This window comes from Pan paniscus, chromosome 1 (assembly GCF_029289425.2).
Source record: "Pan paniscus chromosome 1, NHGRI_mPanPan1-v2.0_pri, whole genome shotgun sequence".
Taxonomy (NCBI): domain Eukaryota; kingdom Metazoa; phylum Chordata; class Mammalia; order Primates; family Hominidae; genus Pan; species Pan paniscus.
In genome coordinates this window covers 52,186,536-52,205,092 of record NC_073249.2, presented here as the reverse complement: position 1 = coordinate 52,205,092, position 18,557 = coordinate 52,186,536, and the positions used below count along the sequence as shown (strand labels likewise).

At 34.6% G+C, this 18,557-nt stretch overlaps 1 protein-coding gene across 3 annotated transcripts in view; it reads right to left on the bottom strand.

Annotated features, from left to right (window-relative positions):
- Positions 1-18,557, bottom strand: part of ZBTB41 (zinc finger and BTB domain containing 41) — a 50,093-nt gene that overhangs the window by 22,334 nt on the left and 9,202 nt on the right. For all 3 annotated transcript variants that reach the window (XM_003823079.5, XM_034943099.3, XM_034943092.3), the window contains exons 3-8: positions 18,001-18,208; positions 17,011-17,080; positions 14,540-14,687; positions 7,234-7,363; positions 2,270-2,365; positions 417-523 (exon numbers count right to left, since the gene is read on the bottom strand). In XM_003823079.5, the coding sequence (XP_003823127.1) occupies positions 417-523; positions 2,270-2,365; positions 7,234-7,363; positions 14,540-14,687; positions 17,011-17,080; positions 18,001-18,208 (759 nt within the window). The remainder of the gene's footprint in view (positions 1-416; positions 524-2,269; positions 2,366-7,233; positions 7,364-14,539; positions 14,688-17,010; positions 17,081-18,000; positions 18,209-18,557) is intronic.

Here is an 18,557-nt window from a genome sequence, read left to right as displayed (position 1 = left end):
GCACCTAATTTTAATCATTTCCCTTTTAACATGTAAGTTTCACCAACTTCTTCTCAAATCCAATCAAAATGAGAAAAATTATCATGGCTTCTCCCTTTAAGGAAGTGTCAATAGCAATTATTAGATATATCCATGTAATATGCAAAATGCAAATTTTGAGAATTTATTTAAAATTAAACTTTACACTTTATAGTCACAAAGGGTTACCAAATAATTAAAATTACAGTGAATATGTCATAAACTTATGTCCCTTTTGGATGCTTTTTAAAAAATGTTTTCAGAACCAGAATTACAAAGAAGTGATGAGCATAAACCAAATTATTAAACTTATAGCCAACATAAACATAACATCATATTATGTTCCTTTCAGGTATTTAAAAAGGATTTTCAAACTAGCATTACAAAATATGGTATACCTGAATGTATTTTTTTGTGCTTTGTAAGGTGATCATGACGGATAAATGTTTTTCCACATTCATCGCACTCATATCTTTTATCATCATGATGTACTCGTAAGTGAAGTCTATAAAGAAAAAAAAATGAACACCATTAAAACTGGTGACATAGAAGGAAAAAGCTCAATAATGAATAAATGATGAATAAACAATGAAAACTGGGCTGTCTACTCAACCACTCATACATTATTAGTTTTATTTCTATGACTTTCAGAGTCCTTTTCAGTCTTTTACCACCTGACCCCAGGTCCCTACTCATCTCTTTCAAGAAAGCATTTCAACATTTGTATATGCTCAAACCACTTCTCGACATTATTCCTTCCCATCATATTAGATCCTAAATCTAGTTCACTGAATCTATCAAATGTCTAAGGTTATTATCTAGCTGACTGGCCAAGACTCAAAAATATCAAAAGTAGGAGTAATCAGAAAGGAATTAGAATCAGACAAATGAAGTAAGTGTACAAGTGACTAGGCATATCATGATGATAGCAAATGATACAGTAAATGGTATGGTTTGGCTCTGTGTTCCCACCCAAATCTCATCTCAAATTGTAATCCCCACATATTGAAGGAGGGACCTGGTGGCAGGTAACTGGATCATGGGGGCAGTTTCCCCATGCTGTTCTTGTAACAGTCAGTGAGTTCTCACAAGATCTAATGCTTTAAAAGTGTTCCAGCAGTTGCCCCTACTCTCTCTTTCTCCTGCTTCGCCTAGGTAAGACGTGCCTTGCTTGCATCTTCACATACCGCCATGATTGTAAGTTTCCTGAGGCCTTCCCAGCCATGCGGAACTGTGAGTCAATTAAATCTTTTTTCTTTGTAAGTTACCCAGTCTCAGGTATGTCTTTATAGCAGTGTGAAAACAGACTAATAGAGCAAATAATGGAGAATCTGTCCTATTCTGGATAATTGTTATCAACTACAAACTGATATTTAAGAATTTTCTTTTCTAAGAACTCAACTTTATGAAAATTACATCTTACTGCTTTTCTTCACACCAATAGAACAAAATGGGGCTCATTTTATAGTCACCCAAAGACAGTATAAAAGGCTCAGATTATTAAGATTAATTTAACTTGAATTACTTTTATCTCCAGAGCCTCTCTCTCTATATATATTCTAATGAAAGGAATAGCTTTCCCTTGCAAATTGCCAAAATAAGTGTTGATTTTACCAAGACCAACTGACTAGACTACCTCGAAAGGGGAAGTATTCAATTTAAACTTAAAGCAAGATAAATAATAAATGAAAGTGTATATATTAAAGCCTTATAACATTTTAATAAAAATTAAAATTGTACACACATTTCAGAAGTAGTTACATATTATTTATTTAGAAAAAAACTTTTCATAAACTGCAAATATGGTCAAGGATTCAACCACAGAAATAACTAAATAAGTTATAATCACTATTAATGCACAGAAGACTTTTGAAAATTGAGAATGGGGAGTTTTTTACTTTGTCTTACTTTCATATTAAAATATTCTTTGATAGTAAAGAGTGGAGAAATACACTAAGTTTAACTGACTTTTCATTCAGAGAAAAGTAATGAAATAAATATTTAAATAATGCCTTAGTAAAGCCTTCTGCAAACTTGGTGTGAGAAAATATTTAATAATATTTTATACCACAGAATAAAGATAATAAAATGTTTAGTAAAAAAAAAAATCTATGCAGTAAAGTTTTTGCACAACTTTGCATATCATAAGGACTAAGAAATGTTTCAATTCAACAAAGTAATAAGAAAATAGAACTAAAATAGAGATATAATTCTATCTTACTTAATAAAGGGAAAAAATGGTTTTACTTACCTATACGAACTTCCATGACGAAAACTTTGCCCACAAATACTACAAAGGTGAGGCTTTTCTCCACTGTGGATTCTCAAATGTTCTTTCAAAGTAGTTCTGCATTAAAATATATATATTCGAGATTTTTAAAATGCCTATATATAGTAAATAGATTTCTGGAAAACTTACTAGAAAGGTATTCAAGCTAACTGATATTATGGCAATTCTCTCCTCTTTCTTACAATAATTTTGTTCTTTTCTATTCTCACTAGTATACAAACATGCTTATTATAGCTCTCTCTCCTTAAAAACAAAAAATACTTCGGCCTCATTTGCCATTGGTTTGCTCAGAGATTTAATTACACAACTTAAGCAGACTTTCAAGAAGTATAATTTAAAAATGCTCATTATGACACTGAATTAAGTTGATGTGAATTTTGATAGAGAGGGTTTAATAATATTTAAGTAATCCAGTTTATCAGTACTATTTCTTCCAAATATGTGCTTAGTATTTGTTGAAAAAATGTTTTAAAGCAAAGAAAATGTTGTAGGTATTTCTAACTTCCAGGTGCTGATGTGAAAAAGGAACCTATATACAGAATGTAATTATTGCTATTCCTAAGTCTTCCAGCCCCACTGGCCCTGGATGGGCTACTATGAAACCATTACTCCTCAAAGTACATCACTAGCAATTCCTACAGTTCTAACCTTCAGAGCTTCCCCACATATCTAAAGTGCTGAGTAATAATGAACAAAGTTATTTTAAGGGGAAATAAAGTGAAAGGGAAATATGACTGACCTCTGCAGGCTTTTAGCTATCACTACTACAGTCATGTACTGCATAATGACATTTCAATCAATGACAGACCACATAAACAATGCTGTCCCATAAGATTACAACGGAGCTACACAATTCCTATAACCTAGTGGCATCATAGCACAATACATTACTCATATGTTTGTGGTGATGCTGTTGTAGACAAACATACTACATTGCCAACTGTATATAAGCATAGCACATACAATTGTGTCCAGTACATAATTATTGATAATGATAAGCGACTATGTTACTGGCATGTATTTACTATACTTTTAATCATGATTTAGAGTGTACTTCTTCTACTTATTAAAAAAAAAAGAAAACTAACTGTAAAACAGCCTCAGCCAAGTCCTTCTAGAGGTATTCTCTAAGAAGGCATGGTTACCATAGGACATGACAGCTCTATGCATGTACTGCCCCTGAAGACCTGCCAGTGGGACAAGATGTGCAGGTGGAAGACAGTGATATTGATGATCCTGACCCTGTGTAGGCCTAGGCTAATGTTTGTGTTTGTGTCTTTTGTTTTTAACCAAAAAAAAGTTTAAAAAGTAAAACATAAAAAATTTAAAAATATAAAAAAGCTTATAGAAAATAAAATATCTTTAGGCAGCTGTACAATGTGTGTTTTAAGCTAAGTGTTACTTTAAATGAGTAAGAAGGTTGAAAAAATCAAAAGTTTATAAAATAAAAATGTTACAGTAAGCTGCTGTTCATTTGAGGGAAAAAATTTTAATACATTTAGTGAAACCTAAATGTACAGTGTTTATAAAGTCTACATTAGTGTACACTAATGTCTGAGGCCTTCACATTCACTCACCACTCACTCACTGACTCCCCTAGAGAAACTTCTAGTCCTGCAAGCTCTACTCATGATCGGTAACCTACACAAACACATATATTCTTTTTTACATTTTATACCATTTTTACAGTTCTTTTTCCATGCTTAAGTATGTTTAAATATATCAACACTTACCACTGTGTTACAATTATCTACAGTATTCACTACAGTAACATGCTATACAGGTTTGTAGCCTGGGAGCAATGGGCTGGCTAAACCACATAGCCTACATGTGTAGTAGGCTATACCATCTAGGTTTGCATAAGTACACTCTATATTTGTGTGATGACAAAACTGCTTAACAATGCATTTCTCCGAACATAGCACTATCATTAAGCGGCGCATGACTGTACTTGGTTTTTATTTCAATCCCATACCTAGTAAGTTTAAAGGATGAATCTGAAATAAAAGTAGAGTTTTGCCAGTAGATGGTGCTCTTCTACAAGGCCCACCAATATGACAGTCTGTAGATAACACCCAGCTTTGTGGAAAATATCTCTAAAGATATTCCCAGATCCCTACCTGTTAAATAGTTATAGTAAAAGATGGAAAGGTTATCTTTGGGATTCTTGTTTTGCCTTGTTTGCTTTTTCTTTTTACAGAAAGATCTTTAAGGGGAAAAATGAATGTATAATATATATAATAAACTTTATAATTTATCAATGTATAAATGTTTTCATATAGTGTACTGATTTTCCCATTTGACCATAATAGCTGCTATTTTAAGAAAATGGCATTTCTCATTTTTTAATTATAAAACTGTTATATACTGAAGAGTAAAAAATTTATAAGTACTGTTTAAAGAATAGTAAACACTTATATGCAGAATAAGAACATTACTAGTACCTTAGAATGTCTACCCCTACTCCTCCCTGATCTCATCTTCCTTCCTCCTTACCACCCCCCTCAGAAATAATATATAGAGAATAAAAAGCTAAACAAGATATCATATGCTTTTGAAAACCTGAGTAACAAGCACAAACCTAACAATATTGCCACTACTTAGATAAAGGGCCCAGAAGATAGTATGAACAGGATCTCCAGATAAGAGTCTAGCTCCTTCCGGCATGTCAGTAATTAAAGTGATGAAAAGTACTGGAAAACAAAGGGTTCACCATAGTTGGAGTATCTGGCAGAGCTAGAGCAGACCAGCTACTGAAAGTCTGGCAGAAATAGAGTCAAAGTAAGTAGGCTGCTCCATACATTTTCCTTCTAAGCTTACCATGACCTACCTCTAATTCTCATGGATAGCTCAAATAAAAGACATTTCTATGAAATGAGTATCATCAGTTAAATCAAAGAAAAGGGCATAAAGTATAAGAGTAGGAACCTCATTAGCACATAGAGGTACTAGACAGAGGCACAGTACAGATAAGAAATCAGACCTTTCTAACATTCTGTTCCCTGGTTAAAAGAAGATACATGCTAGCAGGGATGGTGGCAATAATCCCCATAATGTCTTGGGTCATACTACTAATGGTATGGTCTACCCATTACACATGCTGCACACTTGACATACTGGGATCTTCTTTCACCATCCTCCTGTGTTCTGTCTTTGTTTCTCTCCCAGGTTACAACTATTTCCCTTGTCTTCCTCTTTATGAGTTTATTCCCTCATTTTGGTGGAGCACCCTTCAGTAGCTTTATGAGAAAGAGGACATTAAAAGCTTATTTTTTGATATCATGAAAACATCTTTATTCTATCTTGAGATCTGATTGGTTAGTTTGAGAACAGAGCTCTAGGTTGGAGATTATTTTCATTCAGAATTTTAAAGGCACTACTTTATGGTCCTACTTCTAGTGTTGATGTTGTTAAAAGTCTCTAAGTAGTTCTAATCAATGTATGTGACTCTTCTCCGTCTCTAGAAGCATAGAAAAGCTTCCCTTTGTTCCCCATGTCTGAAATATCATAGTGATGTACCTTGGTACAGGTCTATTTTCATCTAAGCATATGATGTGTCATTTCTATCTGGCAAACTCAAACTCGTACCTTTCAGTTCTGGAAATCATCTTGAAGTATTTCAATGGTGATTTTTCCCCCTCTATTTTCTCTGTTCTTTCTTTCTAAAACTCCTATTATTCAGATGCTAGACTTGCCTGATCCTCTAATGTTCTAAGCCTTATTTTATATTGCTGGCCTTTGCTCTACTTTTTGTCGTTTAACCCTTCCATTGAGTCTATACTTTGGACATCATGCTTTGAATTTCTAAGAGCTCTAAATTATTCCTTTTATATATCATCCTATTCTCATTTAATGGATTCTATATCTTCAACTGGGGCAAAAAAGTAATAATTGTTTACTTCTTCTGAAATTTTCTTCTTCCTCAATAATCTGTTTCCTTAAATTTTTTTTCTGTTTATCTGTGTTAGAATCTATTTTCTATGTTAAAGGTTTTCCTCTTATGTATTGTGGTCCTTGACTATCTGCTCTTGATTAAGTATGATAGGCTAAAAAGTTGATGAGAAGGGCAAAGGACGTGGAGGGTCTTGATGACTCAGCCTTCACTGTAGGTGATCTGGGTATACCACTCGTTAGGGAATATATTTGCCCTTAGGTTGCTCAGATTTTCAGGAAACAGACCTCGGATCTGCTGCCTGGAGAATAAAATCTAAAAGCCAAGATATTTGCAGAGATAAGGCCTAAGGATCACTGCTTTCAGCATGCAGAATATATCCCATCATGTAGCTACATGGCATACTTCGGTCTAGCAATACCCTTGGGAGAGGGACAGGTGTCTAGTAGCAACGGCATGAGTAGATGGTGGAAGAGAATCCAATGACACTACTTATAAAACTTCTGAAGTTTTTAATCTAGTGCTCCTTGTTCTGCCTCTCCCTCAACCCAGTTCCGAGGTACCTAATACTGCCATTTCCTACACATTTATAGATTCTGTGATGTAAACTACGTTCTCACATCTCTCCATTTCCACTTTGGGGTTTGTCTTTCTTAGATCTGCTAAGTCAATTACCACTGATCCATCTGTTTTATAGCTTCCAAACCTGTGTCATTCATGTTACATTTCTGTTCTCCCTATCTTTGTAGCTTATTCTTTTTAAAAAACAAACAAAAACCCTTAATCTAGTTTTAGTGGGGTTTCAGAAAGACATAAAATATGTACATTAAATCATCCATCTAAAACCTGCAAATCTTGAATCCATGTCATCTTCCATAACATTTGTGTAATTCCTTTTTCCCTTATATTTCAAACTAAAGCACAATTCATGCATTTTGTGTCTTATGTTACCCTAATTCCTATAAATCATATTCATTGATTATTTCTACATAATAGTACTAGGATTTTTGTGGGTGTGCAGATAATTCTTCACCTTTCTCGTACTGATTTTCCACAGATAAAGCAAGTCCATTTTCTCTTTCCACCATGAGTACATTCTATATGACGTTTCAAATTTCCAGTGTCGTTAAACTGGCGACCACATATATCACATGGAAAAGGACCTAAAAAGGAAAAAAAAAAAGTGTGCATTTAAAGTTTAAAGAGGAGATACTAAGTTAAATTTAATAGGTATGCTGTAAGTTCATGCCTATCCTATCGGTGCATATGTCATAATACACTGCAATTTCTCTTCTAGGTTATTTATTCCTAGAATAACATTTCCATATCCCTATAACCAAGTATAAGGCTCAGCATCTAACAAACAGAATGAATGCTGAACAAACTAATGAGTTAACAAATTGAAATGGCCAATTCCTGGTTTGAAATCAGACTGGAACAAAGTAGAAATGGCTGCATACTAAAGTTTTTGGGAAAGTGGGTAATAAAAAACTTTGGAAGAATGAATGGAGGACTTAAGAGAGTTTATAGTTTGGAAATATTTCTATTTGGTGGTACAAAATTAAGCCCAGGCCTCTCATAGTAATACTGACATTAGTTGGATACTGAATTTCACTATGATTTTACCAAATAAAAAACCGGAGACAAGACAGTGTTCTACTGACTGACAAAATATAAGAAGGACAAAGAATGCATAAAAAAGAAGTTTAGTAAATATAGCTCAAAGAAGCTATATATTTGCAAGAAGATGTCTCAGTATATGGAAGGACAAACTGAAGAAAGAATTCTAATGAATTAATCATAATAGCACAATGGAAAGAAAATAGAATTAAGATGCTGAAATTCAGAAACGTAACTATAAGCAAAATTGCTTGGTAGCCACAGTAGCTCTGGGTAAATTTCAATGTGTTTTACACATTAGAAATGAGAGATGACCTCAAAATGTACATTGTATTAAGTATCTTTAATGGATTCTCATTTAAAACCTCTAATATTTCATTTTTCATGGGATCTAAATATTTTACTCATTTATTAACTCATTCAACAAGTATTTATTTATTCTTAATTCACATCAAGCACTGTGTTAAGTATTATGAAAAATCTCTCCACCTCCTCTGAACCAAAAAAAGGCTCTAAGAAATTGAGAAAACGAAAGTCAGTATTTACATAGCTGAAAAAAAAAGGTGAAGTAAATACACGTGCCAAAATAAGGTTATTATGCAAAATGTGTGGTTAGTCAAAGAATGAAATATCTACTAGTAAAACTTTTTATAAAATATGACTATCTGTATAGCTGGCGGCTTCAGCTGGGCAAAGGAAGAAATGAAGCATTCTCTTTAATGTTCAGTTACTTATCAGGATTCTTCAAAGAAAATAACAACTGCATTTTTTTCCTATACTGGATATCCAGTTTTGCATGCAGCTAAACCTATTTTAAACAACCTCCTGGGCTCAAGCAATCCTTCCACTTCAGCCTCCCCTCTTTTATTTATTTATTTTTTCTATATAGACAGTATCTCACTAGGTTGCCCAGGCTGGTCTCAAACTCCTGGGCTCAAGTGATCCTCCCACCTGTCTCCCAAAGTGCTGAGATTACAGACGTGAGTCACCATGCCTGGCCAAGTTCTGACTTTTAAAAGCCAAACTACAACTTTTGCACATATATATTCATATATATTAAAAATTCTTCTCCTTTAACTGTTCAGATTGCATTAAATACATATCTTTCCCTCTGATTTAACAGAATATATATTCCTAATGTAGACAGTATGAGTATTGCTTTGAATAATCTAAAGCAGTCATTATCAAAATGTGATATCTAGACCATTTGCACCAGCACTACCTGGGAACTTGTGCAAATTGCAAACTGTACAAGTTCCAAATGCAAATACAAATTTGGGGCCATACGCCAGACCTATCTGAGTCAGACACTCTGGGAAATCTGTTTTAATAAGGTCTCCAGGTGCTTGTGATATATACCAAACTGCATGAAGCACTTATCTGAAGTGTACAGTGATTCAAGGGAACAGAAACATAGAGATGGAATGCAAAAGAAGCTCTCTCTATATATATATAATATTTCTTTGAGTATTTTATATATGCATGTATACATATATGTATACATATGTACACACACACAAATACAGAAAATACTTATAACAATACTCTATTTGGTTTATTAATAATAGTGGCCCAAAATGCAAAGCTACTATGTCACAAGCCATATTTCTCAAAGGTCTTGGAAAGACTGAAAACTATAATACTAGAAATGACAATACATTCAGAGAAAGAGAATGAAAACTATGCCTGGCTCTACATTTGGCACTTATACAGTACCTCATATAATCCTCACAACAGTATCTAAGAAGTAAGTATTAACTTCATTTTAACAAATGAGGAAACTGGAAGTCTGAGAGGCTGTTCCAGATCACCTAGTAAGTGGCTAAGTCAGACTCAGAAAACAAGGCTGGCTAGAAAGTCTTCTACTTCCACTTCTACATCATGCCACACCTATTAAACTTTTTCTTCTAGTAAATGTCAACCTAACCCAGTAAATGTCAACTCTTATTAAAAATCATACAAATTACCTAATCAGTTGTAAAATATTTGTGGGTGTACAGTAGTAAAATGTAATGATTTATTTACTAGTTAGATTACCTATTGCGCCGTAATTTAATTTGGCAGAAATAGTATCCCCAGATCCTAACACAGAGCCGATCATACATTTAGCAGTTGTTCCATAAATATTTACTATTTTGAATGTCGAATGTACTTTCCTTGTATATTTTCCGCCATGAACATTAGATAGCAGGGTAGCTAAGCCTTACTGCCTAACATTTCTGGAACACCTCTCATTATTGGTATGCTGCAGCATGATAGAAGAATCTCTTAACAAGTCATAAAAATCTTCCAGTTCAACCACTTCTGAAGAATGCCCTCTTCACCAGCTCTAACAGTTAGTAAGGTAAGTTCAGCATATGCTTGTATACTTGTATAATTTCACTGATGGGAAAGTGACTATTGTGTAAGACAAGTTACTTTAGTTTGTAAGTTCCAACACTTAAAAAGTTATTATAGTTCCCTCTGATGTTTCTACAAGGTAGGACCAAAAAGATTACCTAAAATTTTCAAATCAAAAAGAAGGAAGTGCACCAATTCTCCAATAAAAACTACTTTTTCTGGAACTAAACTCTAAAGAAATTTCTCCCATGAAACAGAATCATGAACATGTCAACTACAGTTTGGTAACTATAAAGACTGTTTCTACATGATGGCTTCTTAGAAGTGCTGAAACTGAATACTATGAAAGAACAACTTAGTAAAGGCAATTTGGAGAGATTAAGCTTCAGGTAAATAATCTTCCAACGTATACTAGTCTTATATACTAGACTCACAAAGATTAAGAATCCCTTGTTGCGCAATAGTGCCTTGAAAGTATTTGAAGACAGCTGCTCTATCTTCCTTTCCCAGACAAAAAATTTCAAGGACCATGTTTTTCACATGATAAGATTTCAAGACTCTACATCACCAAAATTACCCATCTCTAAAATATATATTTGTCAATATCCATCTTAAATGTGGTATACAGAAATGAATGCAATTTTCCAGATCAATTCAAAATCAGACTATTATTTCCCTAATTCTGAAAAATACACTTTTATTAATATAGTTTAAAACTACATTTGTTTTGTAAATCATATCACATTATTGGTTCACACTGTGTCCAAAAAGCCTCTGCCTTTAAGATCATCTGTAAAGTGAGTAGTTTGGATGATAAACTATTTTATAGTTCTTAAAGACTTAATGACTAAAAGTCAGATCACTTCCTTAAGTTTACAACTATTTATTTATTTATTTATTTATTTATTTATTTATATTTTTGAGACAGAATTTCGCTCTTGTTGCCCAGGCTGGAGTGCAATAGCGCGATCTTGACTCACCACAACCTCCGCCTCTTGGGTTCAAGCTATTCTCCTGCCTCAGCCTCCTGAGTAGCTGGGATTACAGGCGTCCGCCACCACGCCCAGCTAATTTTGTATTTTTAGTAGAGTCAAGGTTTCTCCATGTTGGTCAGGCTAGTCTCGAACTCCCGACCTCAGGTGATCTGCCAGCTTTGGCCTCCCAAAGTGCTGGCATTACAGGCGTGAGTCACCGCACACAGCCTAACTTTGTATTTATTCTTAATTAATTTTAACTTAATTTGTTTTGACCTATTGTACAGCACACAGATTTTTTAAATATGTTTATTTTCTGGTATACTAAATACCCTTGATAGCTTTATGACATCTATAAATTTCATAAGCAATGAAGTATATATTTTTATCTAAGTTGTTAATAAAAGTAATGAACTGAACATGGAGAGGACCTCTACCTGGAATGACAAAATTCATTAGTGGGATTAACAATCATAAATTTACCAAAGTATACCACCATCTAGACCACAACTCTCCACCTTGGCCATAAGCATTAGGGAGGTAATTCATTAAATACTATAGCGCATTCCAAATATACTAAGTTTATTCTACTCCTTGAAAAATTATCTTTTTCCAAAACAAGAATGTCTCATTCTAAGCACTCACAAACCTATGCAACATCAACTATGAATAAATGCACAGTTTATGCCCACTGGCACATTTGTCACCAAAAAAAAACAAACTAAAAAAAACCCCCCAACACACACAAAAAAACACATTTACACATCTCCAAGAACTGTGACATATACAGTACTCCTTTCAATTTATATGACTTTCTTTGCCTAAGCCAATACTCAAGGTTCAACAAGAGTAGTTCAACAATCCCCCAAAATGAAATATTTAGGTATAAATCTAACAACATAGGTACGAGATCTATATGAGAAAACTACAAAACTCAGATGAAAGAAATCAAAGAAAAACGAAATAAATGAAGAGATATCCCATGTTCATGGAAAGAAAGACTCAACTTCACAACATGATCTATACATTCAATGCAATCCCAATCAAAATCCCAGAAAGTCATTTTGTGGATATCAACAAACTGATTCTAAAGTTAATATGTAAAGGCAAAAGATCCAGAAGAGCCAACACAACACTGAAGGAGAAAAATAAGGTTGGAGGGCTGACATTACTTGGCTTTAAATCTTACTATAAAGTTACAGTAATCAAGACAGTGTAGTATTGGCAAAAATAAAAAATAAAAAAAATAGATCAACAGAACAGAATACAGAGCCCAGAAACAGACCTACATAAATATGGTCAACTAATCTTTCACAAAGAAGCAGAGTCAATACAATATAGTAAAGATAGTCTTTTTAAGAAATGGTCCTAGTACAAATGGATATCCACAGACAAAAAAAAAAAAATACATCTAGACACAGACCTTACATCCTTTGCAAAAGTGAACTCAAAATGAATCACAAAAATGTAGATGACCTTAGGTTTGGCAATGACTTCGCACAATCCATGAAAGAAACAATGGATAAATTGGACTTAATTAAAATTTTCCTCTGTCACAGAAACTGTCAAGATGATGAAAAGTCACAGATGAAAGGAAATACTTGAAAAGAAATATCTGATAAGTGTTATCCAAAATATACAAAGAACTCTCAAAACTCAACAATAAGTAAGCAACTTGATTAAAAAATGGGCCAGCCAGGCATGGTGGCTCACGCCTGTAATCCCAGCACTTTGGGAGGCCGAGGCGGGTGGGTCACCTGAGGTCAGGAGTTCGAGACCAGCCTGAGTAACCTGGTGAAACCCCGTCTCTATTAAAAATACAAAAAACTTAGCTGGACGTGGTGGCAGGCACCTGTAATCCCAGCTACTCTGGAGGCTGAGGCAGGAGAATCACTTGAACCCGGGAGGTGGAGGTTGCAGTAAGCCAAGATTGCGCCATTACACTCCAGCCTGGGCAACAGAGCAAGACTCTGTCACAAAAAAACAAACAAAAAAACAAAAAAACAAAAAAAAATTGGGCCAAAGACCGAACAGACACCACACCAAAGATATACAGATGGTAAATAAACATGAAAAGATGCTCCACATTATATGCATCAGGAAAATGCAAATCAATGCAATGAGATACCACTACAAACCTATTACAATGGCCAAAATTTGGAACACAGAAAACACCAAATGCTGGCAAGAACATGAAGTGACAGACATTCTCATGGGAATGTAAAATGATACAACTACTTTGGAAGACAATTTGACAGTTTCTTACAAACTAATTATACTCTTACCATCTGATCCAGCCCCTGTTTTCCAAGGTATTTAACCAAAGGAATTGAAAATCTAAGTCTACATAAAAGCCTACACAAAGATGTTTATAGCAATTTTATTTATAATTGCCAAAACTTGGAAGCAACCAAGATATCCTTCAGTGAGCAAATGGATAAACTGTGGTATATCCAGACAATGGAATAAAGTCCTCCCTAGGTATCCATGAGGGACTGGTTCCAGGATGGCCCAGGATACCAAAATCCATGGATGCTCCAGTCCGTTATCTAAGGTGGTGTAGTATTTACATGGAAACTATGCACATCATCCCATATACTTTAAATCATCTCTTGATTACTTAATACTAATACAATGGAAATGTGATGTAAATCACTGTTATACTATATTTTAAAATGTGTATTATTTTTTATTGTTGTATTGTTATGTTTTGTTATTTTTTTTTAATATCTCCAATCCACAGTTGGCTGAATCCACAGACATGGCACTTATAGATATGGAGGGCCAATTGTATCATTTAGCACTATACTAAGTGGAAGAAGGCAACCTGAAAAGGCAACACAGTGTATGATTCCAACCATATGACATTCTGGAAAAGGTAAAACTATGGAGACAGTAAAAAGATCATCAAATAGTAGATGAGGTATCTAAAAAAAATGAACCAACAAACAAAATACAAAGGTCAGTGGTTGCCAGGGGTTGGTGTGGGAGACAGATGGAGAAGCACAGGGAAATTTCGGGGCAGTGAAACTACTCTGTATGATACTATAATGATACCCGTCATTACAGGTTTGTCTAAAACAACAGAAAATACAATACTAAGAGTGAACCCTAGTCTAAACTAGAGTCTTTGGGCGATTATGACGTATCAACGTAGGTTCTTCGATTGTAACAAATGAACCACTCTGGTGAAGAACTGCTGATAATGGGGGAGGCTGTGCATATGTGGAGGCAGAAGGCATATGGGAAATATCTATTCCTTCCTCTCAATTTTGCTGTGAACCTAAAACCACTCTTAAAAAGTCTTTTAGAAGAAAAAGAGTAATTCAGCTATAGAAGGCTCCTCCAGCATGATGTGATAATTAAAATTGTCATGACTGCCTTAAGAAAAAGTAACTTGCTTACCCAGATGGAACTTTTCTTGATGCTTTAACCGAGCAAACCGTGATTTAAAATGTTCTTCACAATAGGTACACTTAAAAGGTTTATCTTGAGAATGTAGAATCATATGTTCCTCCAAGTGTGGTCTTCGAGTAAAAGATTTCTTACAAATCTAAATTAAAATGCAAACAAAATGTTAAGAGAACCTGAATTAAAAATTGTAATATTAAGCTTGTAATGAGAAAAAAACCATATAAATTCAATAAAGAGACTTTTCTCCCAACAGAAAACTTGCAAAAAGTAAAACTAAATTCTAATTGTGCAGAAAAAAATGCTCTAGAGGAAGTAAGGAATGATTTTAAATTAGTACTAAAGGTAGCTGAATTTCAACTCTTTACATTTCTAGTAGGGATACAGAATAATCATACTATCTTAATTCTAATCAGAATTTCTAAATCCATGAAATATATTGTTTTTTAGTCACTTATGTCAGGAATAAAAGGTTTTTTCAGTGTTGCCATATATTTGAATAAGAATCTGAATAAGAAGGCACAGAAAAATTATTTTAAAGTGTATCTCTTGAAGTGGTCAGTCTAAAAATTTGACATTCATCAGGTTTTTAAAAAGAGGTAGGCTGCTATAGTAACAGCACCAACAATAATGACATAGCACATATTATATATACCAGGCACAACGCTAAGTAATTCATGGATTATTTTTCTTGATTCTCACAATAATTCTGTGAGATAGATGCAACTGGCATTATTAACATTTTATAGCCAAGGATGATGAAACTTGGTAAGGGGAAGACACTATCTTACGCAGACTCAAATACTGTAATAAATAATTAACTTCAATTTCTAGAAGCTGAAATCAGAGAAATTGTGAGAAATTTGCTGTATATATAAATTGAATCTTGGATTAAAGAAGGCAAAAGTAACAGCTAGGGATGCCTTAAAAAAGATTCACCTAGGCTGGGCACAGCAGCTCACCCCTGTAATCCCGGGAAGCACTTTGGGAGGCCGAGACAGGTGGATCACTTGGGGTCAGAACTTCAAGATCGGCCTGGCCAACATAGTGAAACCCAATCATTACTAAAAATACAAAAATTAGTTGGGCGTGGTAGTGTGCACCTGTAGTCCCAGCTACTCGGGAGGCTGAGGCACAAGAATCACTTGAACCCAGGAGGAGGAGGTTGCAGCGAGCCAAGATCACACCACTGCACTCCAGCCTGGGTGACAAAGCGAGATTCCGTCTCAAAAAAAAAAAAAAAATTAATGTAAATACTGAAAAAATAATTAGAGGTACTGTAGAATAAAGATGTCCATAAATACGATGGTACTCCTCCTGTTAAAAAATGGAATCTAATTCCCTTCTCTTTAAATCTACCCAGGTTGGAGTGATTTGTTTGGCCAACAAAATGTGGTAGAAGTGATTTTCAGAGACTTCTGAGGCTATGCCATAAAGTCTAATAGTTTTTATCTAGGTTTCTTGGAACACATACTCACTCTTGGAACTTAGTTGCTATGCTAGAAAGAAGCTCAAGAAGCCTCAAAAAAAGACCGAAGTAGAGAAGAACTAAGGTTCCTGGTAAACAGTCCTTGCTGAGATTCTCGCCAAGAACAAACACCAAGTGACCTGTCACATGGGTGGGCCACTTTGTTTTTTTTGAGATGGAGTCTGGCTCTGTCGCCCAGGCTGGAGTGCAGTGGTGTGATCTTGGCTCACTGCAACCTCTGCCTCCCGAGTTCAAGTGATTCTCTTGCCTCAGTCTCCAGAGCAACTGGGATTACAGGCATGTGCCACCATGCCCAGCTAATTTTTTTTTATTTTTAGTAGAGATGGGGTTTTGCCATGTTGGCCAGATTGGTCTCGAACTCCTGACCTCAGGTGATCCACTCGCCTAGGCCTCCCAAAGTGCTAAGATTACAGGCATGAACCACCATACTCGGCCTTGAGTGAGCCACTCTGGAAGTGTTCCCAGACCAGACCAGACCATGCACTAGTTGAAAACAGCTGAGTGACTTCAGCTGACAACAAGCAGAACAGAAGAATTAACCTAGCAAATCCCTGCCCCAAATTTGGATTCCTAACACACAAAAGGGTGAGACATATCAAAATAGTTATTTAAGGCCACTAAGTTTTGAGATAGTTTATTATGTTAACACCACATACCCAGAAATGGGGGAGAAAGTCTAACATTTTATACTCTGTGCAACAGTAATGTCACAGTTTATATACATAACCATAAATACATGGTATGGTGATTACAATGAAAATAAAAACTAGGATTTCCACTGTTTAGGTCCATCATCTAAAAACTAACCTATACCAGGCTTAATTTACAAAATATATTAGAATAATTTTATATAAAAGGAAAATTCTAAAAGTGAGATAAGCTAAGTCACATTACTTTAAAACCTAATTACTTTACTTCCCCAAAAGACATTGCATTTACTTTGGTTTTCTAATTTGTTTTAATTAAAAACTCTTACATCACATTTCCAACTTTCACTCTTAGTCTTCTTAATGGAAATAAATTCTTGTGCATTTTCAGGATGAAATCTATCAGAGGAAAAGAAAAAGATTATTAGGAAAAGGTTATATTAGTTAAATCAATATTCCATGTGAATATGTTGACAGTAATTACCAGGATCAAGTACTGATTCCTTTCATAATGAGACAAGTAGGCATAGATGAGCTCTTTAAGAAGGTATCATTATCATTTTAATAAATGTATATGTATACCTAAGTTTATGCAGAAAAAATCAAATAAAAGTATAATCATCTTTTAAACACATTCAGGAACCTAGCTCTTTATAGATAAACTGAAAGGTAATATACCTGATTTTTTTAGTCCAGATTTCAGTAAATTTAATTTTTAGAGTTAAATATATAATACTCTATTAAATATTATTTATCTCACAAACTGTTACACATTAAAGACAATGTTGAGTATAAGAATAAATTTCTTGACCGGGCGTGGTGGCTCACACCTGTAATCCCAGCACTTTGGGAGGTCAAGGCGGGCAGATCACTTGAGCCTAGGAGTTTGAGACCAGCCTGGGCAATATAGTGAAACCCAGTCTCTACAAAAAATACAAAAATTAGCTGGGCATGGTGCACGCCTGTAGTTCCAGCTACTCAGGAGGCTGAAATGGGAGGGTTGATCGAACCCAGGAGTTAGAGGTTGCAGTGAGCTGAGATTGTACCACTGCCCTCCAGCCTGGGCGACACAGTGAAGCCCTACTTCAAAAAAAAAAAAAAAAAAAGAGAAAGAAACTTATCAGAGTATAAAAACCACATATTTCTGAAGACAGACTTGCCAAAACCCAAGAAAGAAAACAGGATAATCAAAATACTGTATCTCAATGAATCTCCAATGAAAGAATTGGAGATAAGCACTTTATAGATGTTTTTAGCTTTCCACATATTTAAATTAAAAGGCACAATAAAGTATATTATGGAAGCAAGATAATACTTGCCTCTTAACATGCTTGGCTAAAGTCTTCTTGCTTGCATGAAGTTTATTACAATAAGGGCACTTGTGCTCCTTCTTATGAAATTCTGTTTCATTACTGTGCTTCTTTCTGTGAACAGTTAGGTTAGACTTTGTTGAATAGCGCTGGTGACAAATATCACACTCAAAGGGCTTCTCACCTGTGTGAACACGGGTGTGGCTCTCATATTTTCCTATAAAAAAAGAAAAATTAAAATTAAATTTAGTACATTTGCTATACTGTGATTGGAATTTGAGAGTGGAATAAAATCTCATGATTTAGCAAACTTATATACACATCCAAATCCACACACAAAACTAGAAAAAAGTTTACGTAAATTTCTACCTCTGATAAACCTAATGACTTACTATTTTGGGCTTACTGTTCAAAGTGTACCTTTCCTCAAAAACTTGAGTCATTAAAAAAAATTATTCATGATCACACATTTTAAAAATTAAGAGGTTTGATACATTTTCTGAAAACTGTTGGAAAATTCTCTGAAACTTAAATTTTTAAATGTATTTTTAAACTTAAAATTAACT